Here is a 15,271-nt window from a genome sequence, read left to right on the forward strand (position 1 = left end):
TCTTGAAATCCATGGGCATGGCTGAATTACATTAACTAAAAACAAATTGCCACCACTGGACCTATGAATGATTTGCTTGTAAGCCTGCCTGATCTGACCCTATCTCTCTCTTGCCACATCACTGAATTCTGACATATACTCGCACTAAAATCCCCACCAGTAACAGTAAAATGAACCCCAGGAACAGGAGTCCTCGTTGCAGCAACAGCTGTCTCCTGGACAACTTAGCTAAATCCCTTGGCTGGATATTCACAAGATGTTCTTCTTGGTGCATCTGCTGATCCCACTGAGTCTCATCTTTTTTTTCCACATCTGTCATTAAAATTTCTCCATGGCTTTCTGGGGCTGCTAGAGGGAAAAAGGGATTTAGTTAGCAGCTTAACAGGATTTTCTCCCCCTCTCTATAAAAGCTGATGTGGATATGTGCAGTGGGGAGGAAGTTGATTTAGGAAGCAATTGCTACAATGGAAATCAAAGAGGGCACCTCTTTGTGTGAGGGCACCTCTTGGTTCACTCCCTCATATATACTGAACAGACCCTACCTACTATTGTCCACTTGGGAACTCCAGACAATTCTGCCCAGACACAAGCACCAGAGAAATAAGGTGGTTCTCTGAGTTAAGAGTCAGGGGGGAATTTTTTTTAAAGATTTATTTTATTTATTTATGCATATAAGAGCTGGGGTGTAGGCCAGAGGTGCAGGAGGGTGAAAGGATTCACCAGAGACTGAGTGGGGAGCAGAACAGGCAGATTGAATGAAATACACTGCTAAGGGGAGCAACGGGGGAGACAGGAGAGGTCTGCCACGCCATGTGGGTTAACTCCCTGGCCAGGGATAGAACTTGTGCTGCAGTGGCTGCCAATAGCTTCATAGTGCTGAGACTTAAACCCTTGTACCACCCGGGAGGCCCCTCAGGAGGAAATTTTTTAAGGAGCCAATATTTCAGAAAGAGAACAAGGCCAATGGAAGAAAAAAAAATGAAGCTAAAAAACATTCAAGGCCACTAACAGAACTGAAGAGAGATGTGAATCCTCACATGGAAGGGCCCACTGCATATGAAATAGGACAGTGACTCAGACTAGGTTTTAGCCTCATGACAGAATATTAAGAATAAGAAAAATGTCCTAAAGGCTTCCCCAGAGAAAAATTAAGGCAGATAACCCAACGGAACAAGAATAAAACTGGCATCCAACTTCTTAGTGAGCATAAATGGATGTTGGGAATATGGCAATGCCCTCAGAGTTCTGAGAAAAACTAATGTTGAAAAGGACGGCACCAGCTGGCCCTTGCCAGACAGCTTCCTCCGTGTCGTGCACTGTTCTCAGTCCTTCCTGTGCATGATCTTGCTTAACTCTTCCCCACAAATGTATAGGGTAACCAGTCCATTACCCTGATTTTATAAATGGTTCATGGTAGGAAACTTGGACCAACACTTCCCCTGAAGTTAATTATAAAAGCTGGATAAAACAAATGAGAAATGCCATTTTGAAGAGGTCAGAATGCTAATAATATAAAAAGCCACCAGGGCAAGATCTGGGGGATGCAGGACACCCAGAGAAGCACTCTGGCCTTGGTGGCTGCTTTGGGCCTGAGGTTTCTCCATCTGAAAGAGGCAATGCTTTGGAGAGTTAAGTCTCTATCAAAGTTGGGGCCCTGGAAAACCCTTCATACTTGAGTTTGGAATTCTGAAGAGCTGCACCCAATATTTAAAGATGAACCAGCCCTCACAGTGGTTGTAGCTTGCGTTCAGGTCACCTCGGTGGTCCAGAAATCTCAATTTTTCTGAAACTGCTGTAGACCGCTGGCAACCCTAAGTATTTGACAGAGGTAGAGGAAAACCCTCTCTGAAAATAGAGGGCATCAGTTTAGACCGCAAATGACTCTTATCATTCCAATACTAATGACATTGACATTTACAAAGTCTAGAACACAATTGAAGATAATCAGACACCATGAATGAGAACTGGCAGAAACAACTGAAGTGACCACTGACTGCAATTTAGCTGATCTATGGACTCAAAACGTTTTTCATTGTAAAGGAGCAAAGACTAGTGTGAGAACATGACTAATCTCATAAGGAACTAGGATGACTAAAATGGACAGAACAAAAAAGATAAACATATTGACATGATGTTCACCTGATGTTCACCTGATGTTCACATGATGTAACTTGTTTAAAGCCCATGTGTGTTTGCCCGATGAACAGCAGAGACCCCACTGAAACAAACATGCAAATGTCTGATATATGGTCAAAGCACAGGACCACCAAGCATCAGAAATGCCTGTAGAATGCCTGGGGAAGTATTAGATGTCAGCCAAGGAATTGCCCGCCGGTAGCCATTACAATCATCGATAGCAGTGTGTTAATATCTGGAATTAAAGCAAACAAACTTCATCTGTTTACTTCAAAGTGGGTGTTAACTGAGACATTCTGCAGCAACGGAGAAAAGGGAGTAGGATCAAAAAAGGTGTGGGAAGGGCCTCCCTGGTGGCACAAGGGATTAAGATGCAACCTATGAAGCTATCTGTAGCCACTGCAGCATGAGTTCGATCCCTGGCCAGGGAGCTACCCACATGGCGCAGCAGACCTCTCCTGTCTCACCCACTGTTCCCCTCAGCATTGTGTTTCAGTCAGTCTGCCTGTTCTGTTCCCCACTCTATCTCTGGTGAGTCCTCTCAACTCCCCACAACTCTGGCCTGTACCCCAGTTCTTATATGTATAAATAAATAAATCATTAAAAATAATAAAAGGGGGGGTGGGAAGAGCACAAGGGACTGTGGTGATGGTACACAGGTGAATTGGTGGTGTGAATTTCACAGGGACTATAACCAAGATGAGAAAGCATAAAAAAAAAGAAGAAGAAGAACGGTGTAAAAAATTATAAAATATAAATAAATATTTTTAAAAGTGGGTGCTAATTGACTTTGTGGTTTGTTTCTGAAATAGTGTCGTCCTATTTAAAAGGGAGTTCACAGCAGCAGATCTAGTTGTGCCCCACAATTGGCCCCTCTGGGAGCTAGACAGCCCTGTTCTGAGAGCTGAGACAGCTGGATCGTACCTGGGTAAAGGAGGTCCTGAGAGAGAGGAGAAGTGCCATCCTTGTTGACTTTCAAATTGGCATGTACCTGAGCCTAGAAGATGAAACTCAAAGTTAATCCGCAAGGCTCAGTCACAATGAAGCAGGAAGTTTCCCAAGTCTGCTGCTTGGGGGAGTCTGCTCCTTAGATTCTGCTGCTTGCTGGAGCAGAGAAGTTGCTGGGTAAACTGCGCTGCTTGTTCACCAGTGGTAACCATGGCTACCTTGGCCCCCTTCCCAAACAATAAAGAATGTGTATGCTATGATGGTATGGGATAGCAAGTTTCCTCATACAAACTGTATAAAACTGCCATTTTTACCCTTGGGTGCTCAGCCTTTTGGGAGCTATCCCACTGAGCCCACCTGTGTGACAAGTAAATCTCCCTCTCCACCTGAGTGCTGTCTCATTTCTCTGAGAAATCGCCATAACAACAGTGTCAATGAAACACCCCACTTTACCACCCAGTATAGAAAAAGCCAAGTCATTTTCTTTAATTAACGTTTACCATTGGAGCTTCTCAAATTCACAAGTATGGAATCTTCTTTCATAAAGATTGATATAGGGTCAGCTGGTGGGGAAAGGTTAAGTGTAACAGCTTAAGAGGCGGGAAAAGGTAAGGCCCAAGATCATTTTGGATATTCTCTTCGGTTTTCCTTCACCTCTTTTATCTACCCCTGACTTTTGGGCCCCATATTGACCCTAAAAGTTGAAGAAAAACATGTACTCAGGTGTCTAAAAGAAATATTTTGAAATCATAAGAAATAGTAACAGGATGAATTTGATGGCATCCCACCTTTCTCCAAATCTTACCTGAAACTGGCATTTCAGGTGCAAGGTGGTAGACTAGCGTGGGCTGCAAGGGAGGAAAAAAGCCCCCATTTTTCTATTCAACAATTAAGCAAAGGGGGATGGAGGGAGTCAGTGGCATTAGCCCTTCATATCTGAATTAAATCTGTTTAAAACAACAATAACTGCAAAGCAACATTCGTGATAAAAGCACAAAGCACCTTTTAAAATGAAAGAGATGCCTCAGATGCTTGCAAGTTTTGTCTCTTTCCTACCCTTTGTTTGGTTTCCTTATAAGAAACCATGCGATATTTATCTTTTTCCTTCTGACTCATTTTGTTTAGCATAATCCCTTCCAGCTCCATCCTTGTTGCTGAAAATGGCCTGGGAGGAAGAGGAGAGGGGTTAAAATGGCAGGGAAGAGCACAAGTGACTGTGGTGATGACTCCCAGGGGCTGTGGAGGTGGAGAACTACATGGACTAAACCTGCGGGAGAAATCAAATACTATATGAAAATGAACAACGCTGTAAGAAAATAAATAAGTGAATTTCATTATAAAAATAAAATGAGAGAGAGACCAAGCTAATTGTGCTTGCATTCTAGGAGCAAGCCCTTTGCTGGGACAGCAATGAACATAATTACCTCTTGACAGGCCTTTTTCCAGTTTAGTCGAGCAATGAAGCCTAGAAAACACACAGCTTGAGAGATGGTACAGATGATAATTCCTGCCCACAGACCTAGAAGTGGAAATATTTAAAAGAGGTTAATTCTGTGGAGAACCCACCACCCCTGGAGTATAAGTTCGTCATATCTCACTTAGGAACATCTGTTCTCATGGCGGAAGTGGTGCCCACAGTGGCCGAGGGACCCCTCCCTGCTCTCTCCTTTGTTTCCCAGAAGGTTGTCGGGGAGGGAGTGTGCTTCCCAACACTACCTCCCAGGGTTCTGAATCTCAGAACAAATGTTCGGATGCTATTTTCGGGCCTTTTTAATCATAATGCTTGGCTACTAAGAATGGTGCCAGTTATAAGGAAATAAAATTTCAGGATAAACTAACTCCTATTTCTAATAGTATCTCCAAACTACTATGCCCTGTTCTCAAAAAGGTGGACTGAGATTGTAAAAAATGCTTCCTGCACTACTCACTTGCCTTAGGCACAGACTTTGCTAGAAGCTTCCAAAGCAGAGTTACCCCCCAGTGATGATTAGAGAAGAAAAAAGGAGCGACTGAGTGGGAAGGGAAGATGGGAAAAATCTTGCAGATCCCAAAGCACCATATAAACTCTGCCTAATATACCCACATAGGACCCACAGTGAGACCCCAAGTTACCAGGGTTTTTTTGTTTGGTCAACAGTGAATTAATGGTAGAATCAGAAACTCTTACTGATAGTCATGAGAGACTGAATACAGACACAATGATCAGACCATACATTAAAGTACAACTTTAACCGATAACCAAAAGCCACCTGCCCAGAAAACCAGCTCCTTATCTACAATAAACAACCCTGAAAGCCTGCCTATATGTCAGACTTGCAAGAGGCCAGATTGCTATCTCCATGCACAATCCAAGCAACTCAATAATGACTTCTGAGGCAATTCACCCAAAATGACCAGGACTTGCTCAATAACTGATAGCTTCCCTAATTAGGAACAACTTAGGATCAATCAGAGAAAACTAAATATGCATCCCTGTCCAATCACACAGAGTGCTCCATCTCTTGACAGCCCACCGCCAACTGCCTTAGGCCCACAGCCTCCCACCAGGCACCCTGAGTCTCCCCTTGTCCTTCTGTACCTCCTTCCCACTCCTCTGCCTGCCTTCAAATGTGTGCCAACGGCAAGTGATGGAGGCTGACTCCCTCTCTAGAGGAAGCTCAGAATAAAGGGCCTTTGCTTGATTATTCAGCTGGTCTGTGTCCACAGCCAATCATGGCAATCTCATCTGCGCCAACTATCATCGTGAGCTCCAATCTTGGACCATGTATGGTACTACAGTGGCCCCTTGTGCCTCTCTGTGGCTTGTCCATAATGACGTAAGTCAGGGCTGGCTCTGAACTTTTCACTCTCGTTTACCCTGAGTTTCTGGCTATTTCTTCTTTGGTTTAGTGTCTGGGTTTGGTAATGGTTTCCATGTATTTGGCCACCTAGATGAAATCAGACCTTTTCTTCATCCCCTTTTGCTGTCTTTCAGATTACAAGTTGGTGTTCTGCTATGTAAAAGTGTCATGTGTCATAGGGTAGAATGCAGGCACTGGCCCTGTAAGCCTGTTCAGTGAGCTGGTCTCATGGACCCATGAATTTGTAGTTCTCACTGGAACAGCATCCACTTGGACAAATTTTGCTGTGGGTTGCCAGTGAAACTGTGTAAAAGTTCTCCTTTCATCTCAACAGCATGTTCTGAGATGGTGGCTTTGATGCAGAGAGAATTCTCTCTGGTCTTCCACCTGTCAAGAGGCACAGATTTGTTGGGTCTGCACCTGGAGGTGGCTGACACATCTGCATCTGGAGGTGGCTGGGGGCCCTAAAACATGAGGTTCCTAGGTCTTCCATGCCTACTGGGCCTCCCCAGGCCTATAGGGGCCTTCCTATCATTCCTGGTCATCTAAGTCTAAACCGTTTCCTCTGCCTGCAGAAACTCCTACTTATATGTGCTCTCATCACAATTTGACTTCTTGTGCCTGTCTTTCTTTTCTTTTCTTTTTTTAATTATTATTTTTTAATAGTTTATTTCATGTAATTCTTTTTTCCCCATCATCCTATTATATAATTCTTACATCATTTTTCATTTTTGCACAATGTATGCATTTTCATTTTGTTTATATTCCCCATACAATTGCACCCCTCCTTATTTTGACCCTAATCCTTCCTCTCCCCTCCCCCACCCTCACCCCAGTGTGTCTCTGGTTTATAGTTGCTTGTTGATTTTGATTTTTACTTTGTATTAATTAGTCTTTTTCCTGGTCCCTTATTTAGGTTTTCTAGATTCCTGCTATGAGTGAGACCATCCGGTATTTTTCTTTTTCTTCCTGACTTATTTCACTGAGCATGATCCCTTCTAGCTTTTCTAAATGGCTTAACCTCACCAAGGATGAACTGGAACCTTGGTGGCCACTCTGGGAAACATTTGATTTAAAAAAAAAAAAACTTTCATTTGACATGAGCTTAGGGAAAAAACGGAGTAAGATTTCACAAGTCCAGTAGGCAGCATTTTTTGATTAGTACACTAAAGGGCTCTGAATGAAATTCTGAAGAAAAAAATTGCTCCACTAAGAGAGTCTTTGGCTCCAGTTAGTGAGCAATTTGACAAATTAAGTGGGAAAAAGTGAGACTCATTTCCCTAGGAAATCCTTCCCTCCTTCCCGTCCAGTTACTCACTCTCTCTTGCCTCTTATCTTTCTCCTTCTGCGCCTCCTTCCTCCTCTTCCTCTTATTCAGATCCTTCCATAAACCTAACAGATCTCCTAAAAATCTGCCTGTTCTGCTCCCGACTCTGGTGAATCCTCTCACCACCACCACCGCCCCTCTTGCCCTGTGCCTCTGGCCTATACCCCAGTTCTTCTACAAAAAAGTTTAAAAAATTCTGTTCTTGTGTGATGACAGTTTGCAAAGAGCATTGTGATACTGCATGCCCAGAAAGACACTATTTTCTTGAGGCCCCAGAGGGCCTCCTACTCACAGTCATGTGTGCTCTGTACCATCTCCATATAGTTGACGCAGCCCCCAGACTACGATATTGATCCTAGTCTGTACCTGATCCTGCATGGAAATACCTGAAAAATATTCTATCTACAGCCAAATAATTGGAGCATGATCCATAAAAGTTCAGGTAGCTCCTACCAAACATGACCTACATTTCTCTAGCATGCCTTGAAGACAGAAGAAAAGGCAGGGTGCAAACCTATAGTTGAGGGACTTAGATCCAGAGGTCTTCCCCTACCCTGCACTGGCCCTTGTATTACTCTTGTGCTGTCAGTAAAGAAACCAAGTGAAGGGGGATATGGATTTGTTCAAGACTGCAGGATCATCAACACAATTGTTATCTATGGCTTCCTGGGACCATCCTGCCATCAATTCCTCCTGAAGCGACTTGCTTTACTGTGGTTGATTTTGCTCTGCCTTTCTCAGTGCACCTCTACACCAAGGCAGCCAACGTTTCTTGCTTCACCTGGGGAGGACAACAGTTTACCTGCACAGTCATGCCCCAGAGGTTCAGTGAAGCCCACCATTTTTCTCAGTTCCTCAATCAAGATTTAAAAGATTTCAATTTCCCATGTAATTGAGTTCTGATACACATATGGATGGCTCCTACTTTGTTCAGAGAACAAGAAAGAATTCAGTTTTGTTGCTCTCAGCTTTCACACAAAAGGGACATAAACTTTCAAAAGATGACACTTTTGTGAGTTCATTTAGAGCTATTGAAGGAGAGGAAAACTCTCCCAATAAGCTAAAGGCTATACACAACTAGCCTAGACCCCTCAAAAAGTGACAACTGAGATAATTTCCAGATTAAATGAATATTGCAGACAATAGGGGTCTGAGACTGACCGCTCTTCATGAACTGACCAAGCCCTCAGTGAGAGACAATCTTTTCAGGCATCCCCAGTGTGAACGGGCCTCCGGAACCTGAGGACAGCTCTTCAAAAGCCTCCTCCCAGGCGACCATAACACGAGGCGCCATTTTCCTATTAGTGCATGAAACCTCTGGACCAATCCTTGGATTTTAACTCCATGGGAGCAATGCAACACCCACTATTTGCCATGCCTTACCCTTGACCCCACTGCAAAGTCTTGTCGCTCTTTGGCAATACTTCTGTGCTGCAAGACTTGATGCTTTTGCTGAATTAGTTCCAGGCTCCCTAGTGGACCTCACAGTTGGTCATGAAGTACAGATGTTATTACTGACCAAGAATACTCAGCACTCTTCAGCCAGTGACTAACCTCTTAGGAAATTCTGTTGGTCTCTCCCTCGCACATTAGCATTCACAGTTGCAAATCCTGCCATGCCCTGCTTCCACCAGAAGGGAGCCTTGTGATTATCTTCCCACACTTAGATTTCTTAGAGGCTCCTTAGAGAACTCTGACCTGGTTTATTTGTTGAGACTCCAGGTCATCAAGCAGCACACACTATCACCTGCCTATGCTCTCCTCCAGACCAGTCCTCCTCGTGAGGGCAAATCAGCCCAGATGGCAGAACTTATTTGTGCTTCTTTGAACATGTCAACCAGTCAAAGATCAGAGAGTGAACATGTATACAGAGAGCAGATCTGCTTTTGGGGGTCATACAGGATTTGGGATGCTTTTGGAAAGAAGCAGGCCTTCTCACTTCTGCTGGAACCCCCCATCATAAAATGGCCAGCAAGCTAGGGGACTTTTAGATGCACTCCCACTTCCTAGGGAGGAGAATATTATCAAGATTGAAGCCCGTGTTTGGCTGCTACATGAAATATGCTAGCAGAATACCAGATAAACTGCTCTCACCAGATTATGATCTTATTTAAGCCCTTAAAGGATAAATCTCCGCATAGATTCAAAAAGGCCATAAAATATCAGCATTTAGCCCCTGATTTTGAAAAAGGAAAGAATAGAAAAAATCTGGTTGTACCCTTCTCTTGGGAAATCTCTGCTACTATCAAGACACTCACTTGTTAGCACAGGTTTCAAATGGATATCAGCTAAGCTTCTCAATGAAGCCACTCATTGTGGAATAGAGAGGTTAATTAATACCTAAAGTCTACATTGGCGGGGAAATGTTAAATAGATAGCTGGGGAGGGCAAAGGGTAGGCAGACGAGCCTCTCTAGGTCATGGGTCACCTGTTGGTAATGTAAGTCTGGCCGCTTGGACATGACTAGGAACCAAAGCACACGGCCTTTTGAACACCTGCAAATGAGTTTTCCACCCTCCGCAGGATTTAACTACGTTTTAGTTATTGTATGTCTCTCTTCAGGATGGACTGAGGTATTTCCTTGCCACCACAAAGTGGTTTGATCTTGTGTTTCTAGCCCAGAGTATCCCAACTTTTACATCAGGTAACTGAGGTACACATACTTTATGGAACCATATAAAAGAACTCTGTGAAGTGTTAGCCCCTACTCAAAAACTATGCTGTCCACCTACTATCTTCTGGACAAGTAGAAAGGACCAATGCCATTCTTACATTCAAATTAACAAAACTTTCAGAAACCCTTGTGTTCCCTAAGCCAAAGGTACTGCCTCTTGTCTTTACAGTCATACGGTCCAGTCCCTCAGAGACACATCAGTTATCCCCCTTAGTGACTGAAGATCCGTGTATCTAGGGATTTCACCTCATACCTACACTCTGCCCTTTCACAAGCCGACATGGCAAAGTATTGCAGGGCCCTGCCACTTTCCACAACTTAACAGGATAAGGCCACCTTCCACAACTTCTCACCACAAACTCCTAGGTAACCTCATCAAGAGCTTCAAACCAAGAGCTATCCAAGAAAAACTACCCTTGAACCTGATAGGATGGGCCCCCACCAGAGGTCATGAAGCTGGTCCACTGCCTTTTATTCAGAGTCTTAAATACTTCCATGGGGCAGCTCTCTCATCAGATGGCCACCAGAACACACCAACAGAAAGGGAAAGAAGACCCTGCAGTACTGCTGACTATGCAGGTGACTGGACAACCTCCAAGTGGAAAAGATCTGGGTTTAGTTTTTAGTTTTCCTCAAATTGATTGGCCCCTCACAGTGAGAGAATTACCAAAAGGGGAGACCAAGACACTGAATATATGCACAGACAAACACAGAACCAGAACTTAGATCCACAAAGTGCAGCAACCTGCCCAGAAAACTAATCTCTTATCTACAATAAACAATCCAGAAAGCCTGCCTATATGTCAGACTTGCAAGATGCCAGGTTGCTATTTCTAGCGATAATCCAGTAAGCTAAACAATAATGTGTGAAAATCGACCCAAAGAGGCCAGGAAGAGGTCAATAACTAACAGCTTCCCTAATTTTTTGTTCGGTAGGTGGCAGAGACTGGCCAACCAGAGGAAATTAAATATGCATCTCTGTGCAGTCATACTGGGTGCCCCACCTCTTGTTAGCCCACAGCCTTCAGTCGGGCACACCTGAACCTCCCCTTGTCCCTCTGTACCCCCTTTCCATTCCTCTGCCTGCCTTTCAATGTCTGCCAATGGCAAGTGATGGAGGCTGTCACCCACTCTAGAGCAAGCTCAGAATAAAGGGCCTTGCCATCTAGATCTGGGCAAGGGTAAGGCGGCTAAACTGGGTAGCCAGACTTCGTACAAAGCTTACAATTCTCCTCTTTGGTACTGATCACCCTCATATCACTTTTCAGGTATGATCATCCCGTAAAGTTGGTGGCCACCTGACATTCCTATAATGAACAAATAAAAACCAACCACTGACTTTCTCTTTCAAACCCACTGTTCTCAGTCCAGACAAAGCACATGCTCAGCTTAGCCATCTTGAACAGAAAACCACCAGCTACCTCCACCTGTAATTTGAAAGTTGTGAATTAGATTTCCAGTGGTCATTTCACTATAGACCATTACAAACAATTCTGTTTGACTCACCCCAGGAATGCCCAAATAGGGTCATTGTCAGAATCCCCAGAATGGAAACCAGAAATGTGTGTATTTATATTTAACAGTGTCTCAGAGAACTGTGATGGCCATTATGATTTGCTGGAATTGCTCACGAGACTCAGTAAACTGATGCTCCTGGACAGTTGGTGCAGGTATAGTGCATACAGCACCAGAGTGATGCAACCTTCAAACCCAGTTTGAGGCAGCTCTCCTGCCCACCTGTGTTAATTCAGGCATCTCTTTCTTAAACCTGCCATTTCCAAATGGAGCTCTCCTGCATTCCTGTGACTATGCAGGTGTTTCTCTCCACCAGCCTTCGCCCTTTGCAAACATGAGCAGCAGCTCTCCCAAGACTGCCGCCTGTGTCTATGCAGGCGTCTCTTAACAAGCCTGTCTCTTTCAGGGGCAGCTCTTTCTGTCCGCTTGTGTCTGTGCAAGTATCCTTTATTTTGCTCTCCCTTTTTATAATAAACCTGCCATTTTGGATATTAAAAGGCAAACAGACAAAAAACACCAATAAAATCAGTGTGTACAATGCTTTTTTTCTAAAACGTCGGTAGGTGGCAGGGACTGACTGTCTTCTCCCCAGAGCCCACACTTCCCCCAGGGTTCCCAGCATTTCTATTAAGTGATTAACTCCCTCTACTTTGCACATAATAGTACACTTTTCTCAGATAAATGGATGGGTTCAGTACAACACTTGGGACATAGATGGAGCTACATTTTTAAGTAGATTCCTTTAGCTCTGCTATTGGCAAATCCAAAATAAGAATAATGCCAGAATGCAGCTAACTAATTTTCTGATCATGATATGCAAGCCCAGTGAACTTTGCATTGGCAACTCCATTCTTTGCTCCCATATTTTTCCTTAAAATATTTTGAACTTGAGAGAAATGTGCAAGGTAATGGGACACATTGGACTGGAAGTTCATTCTAGGTATCAAATGGCTTCTCACCATCTCTAAGTCTGCCAAGGACTGACAGATAAAAACAAACCACAATTAAGTGAATCAGTCCTTCACCCAAAGACAATGTGTTCAGGTTTGAATAGAAGCATTTATTACTGCCAATGTATTTCAAATTATTATTTTAGAAATCAAAGCTGGGCAGGCATTTGCTTACCTACATTTTAAAAGATTAGCTCTGGTAATTTCAGATCCTGTGAATTAAGTTCTTTCCTCCAAATGTAGAAAGACGATAAGAAGTCTTCCCACCCCACCTCTGCCTGCCTTTTGGGCTGGTCACACACATCACACATGTGCCCTTGGAGGGAAAGCCATAGACATAAGGCTTAAGAAGTTGTACAGGCAGGAGGCTGCAGAATGGCAATGAAAGTAACATGAAGAGAACAGCTCTAGGTTCGCATGTTATAGACTGCCCACTGTGAAGCCTGCTTTGCTGTGTGCACTAAGACACTGGGTGCTCTGCTCCAGGTTATATGCAGTCACTGAGGGTGCTGCCAGAAGTTCTGGAAGAAAAACAGCAAGGCTGGCCCAAAGCTTCCACTGCCTCACCTCAAACAGGTTAGTGTGGCCAATTTAGGATGGTCCCAGGCAGCAGTTTTCTCTCAGGGTCTCACCATACATGGGCTGTCACAGCAGTGTGGAGCCACTAATGGCATGTTTCTGAATGCTGTTTCAGTGGTCCCCACTGCCACCAAGAAGTGAGAATTCATCAATATAGGGTAGGAAGATGAGTAGAAAGAGTAGGGTAGGAAGATGAGTAGAAAGAGTGTCTTGCTCCGCTCAAGTATATCTAATGAGCATGGCTGCTCACTGGGTAAGAGGGGGCACAAACAGGTGGCCTTGGGACCCTGACTGCCTCTGGTCCTCTCCCTCCCTCTTGGACTAGATCCAGAATGAATGCAGCAAAGCGCGAATATTCCAGAGCTAAGTCTCAAAAAAGAGGCTACAGGGCCTCCCTGGTGGTGCAAGGGGTTAAGCACTGCTCTATGAAGCTATCCGCAGCCTCTGCAGCACGAGTTCAATCCCCAGCTAGGCAGGGAGCAACCCACATGGCGCAGCAGACCTCTCCTGTCTTGCCCGCTGCTCCCCTCAGCAGTGTATTTCAGTCAGTCTACCTGTTCTGCTCCCCACTCTCTCTCTGGTGAATCCTCTCACCGCCCGCCCACCCCACCCCCATCCCACTCCCCTCTTGCCCCCCCCCCACCGCCCTGCATCTCTGGCCTGTGTTCCAGCTCTTGTATGCATAAATAAACAAATCTTAAAAAAAAAAAAAAAAAGAGGCTATGTGCCCTCAGAGTCATTTCCTGGGCTGATGGGTAACTCAGTTCTGCCTGACCAAGGTTGAAACATACCAATCACGCCCAGTTTGGCAGCAAACATCAGTGATATTCCAATCGGGAGGCCGATGATGTAATACCCAAGGGCATTAACGATGGCTCCAACCTTCTGGTTTCCACTTCCCCTCAGAATCCCACCACTTGTACACTGTAGGCAGACAACAATCCATCAGTATGAGCACTGCACATGCTTCTGGAAGACTCCCAGCCCCCAGCACTTTCTGTTCCAAGGGACTCAGATTCAAAAGCTGTGACCTTGAGCCAGTGTTCTTGTAAAGTGAATACGAATATTCATTCGGTGTTACCTTTCTGGTTCTTCTTCTTCATTTAGATTTATCATCAACAGACAAAACACAGAAATCATAAAAGCGCTTATAGGAATACTGCATAATACTTACAGCAAGACCTTCGAAGAGGTGGGAAATGGCATAAATTGGAACCACCTGAGCCACTAGAGCAATTATTTCTCTGTTAGGAGGATAAAGCACATGGGGATTAGGAGACAAAGGTGGAGGAAAAGTGGAAACACACAGGACTCGGGTGAGGGCAAGGCTCATTCAGGGACAGTCCTCTTGAGGGGAACCTTGGGCTGCAGAGGAAACCAACTCTATGCTGTATCTCACAAATTTTACAAAAAAGTTTATTAGTCCATTGGGTAAATGTAGAGAGTCAAGTCAAATGATTTGGTATCCCTCCTCCACCCCCAAATAAAATCTGGATTATAGCATTCCTTATGGATGCTTTGGTGGTGGAGAGCTACGGTGAGCACACCTGAGGAGAGAAATCATATACTATCAAAAAAAAAAAAAATTAACGAGAATGTAAAATAATGGTACTTCATTAAAAATTTAAAAATATATATATATATAATTTGGATGACAGCGCCATCTTTCTTCTAACAGAATCCACACATGACTGTATCTGAAAAAGGACAACAGAATAGAGATAAGGTTCTCTTTATGGAACGAGGCTGGCAACTGATCAAGAGCTTATGCTCTTATCTAGAGCTTACGTACAACTTGGTTCCTAGAAATGGGCCCTGCCCTTAAAAGCTAGAGATTTGGATTTTTTTTATTTAAATTTTATTTTTATATTCCCCTTACAATTACAACCCCCTTATTTTGACCCCAATCCCTCCTTTCCCCACCCCCATCCCCCATAGAGTGTCTCTGGTTCATAGTTGTTTGTTGATTTTGATATTTTCTTTCTTATAGATATTCTTTTTCCTGGTCCCTTATTTAAGTTTTCTAGATTCCTGCTGCTACACTTGAAAGGAGACTACAAAAATGGTGTCACTGATCCGGGGGAAGCAAAGAGTTTATAATATCCTTGAGTGAGTTTCATCACAGATAATCCCAGAACACTGCCTGGCAATAACTATTTGCTGAATTAACAAATAAGAAATTCAGCACTGGATGGTCACTCCCCACTCCTCTCAAAAGGACAGAAATATAGTATTTTTATTCAAATTTTTGAATAGGTAACCTATGCAAATGGGTTAAAGAAATCAAAAATCTGAAAGGATG

The 15,271-nt window shown here is 43.9% G+C and overlaps 1 protein-coding gene across 1 annotated transcript in view; it reads right to left on the bottom strand.

Annotated features, from left to right (window-relative positions):
- Window positions 1-118: 118 nt before the first annotated feature.
- The window catches only part of LOC311173335 (multidrug and toxin extrusion protein 1-like), a gene marked incomplete at both ends in the record, with an annotated part of 35,669 nt that continues 20,516 nt past the window's right edge, over window positions 119-15,271 (bottom strand). Inside the window, 5 exons of the mRNA XM_084237217.1 lie at window positions 119-348; window positions 3,061-3,133; window positions 4,509-4,603; window positions 13,761-13,893; window positions 14,144-14,213. Of these exons, the coding sequence (XP_084093343.1) occupies window positions 119-348; window positions 3,061-3,133; window positions 4,509-4,603; window positions 13,761-13,893; window positions 14,144-14,213 (601 nt within the window). The remainder of the gene's footprint in view (window positions 349-3,060; window positions 3,134-4,508; window positions 4,604-13,760; window positions 13,894-14,143; window positions 14,214-15,271) is intronic.

Source organism: Talpa europaea (genome assembly GCF_964194135.1).
Source record: "Talpa europaea genome assembly, chromosome: 7".
Lineage (NCBI taxonomy): Eukaryota > Metazoa > Chordata > Mammalia > Eulipotyphla > Talpidae > Talpa > Talpa europaea.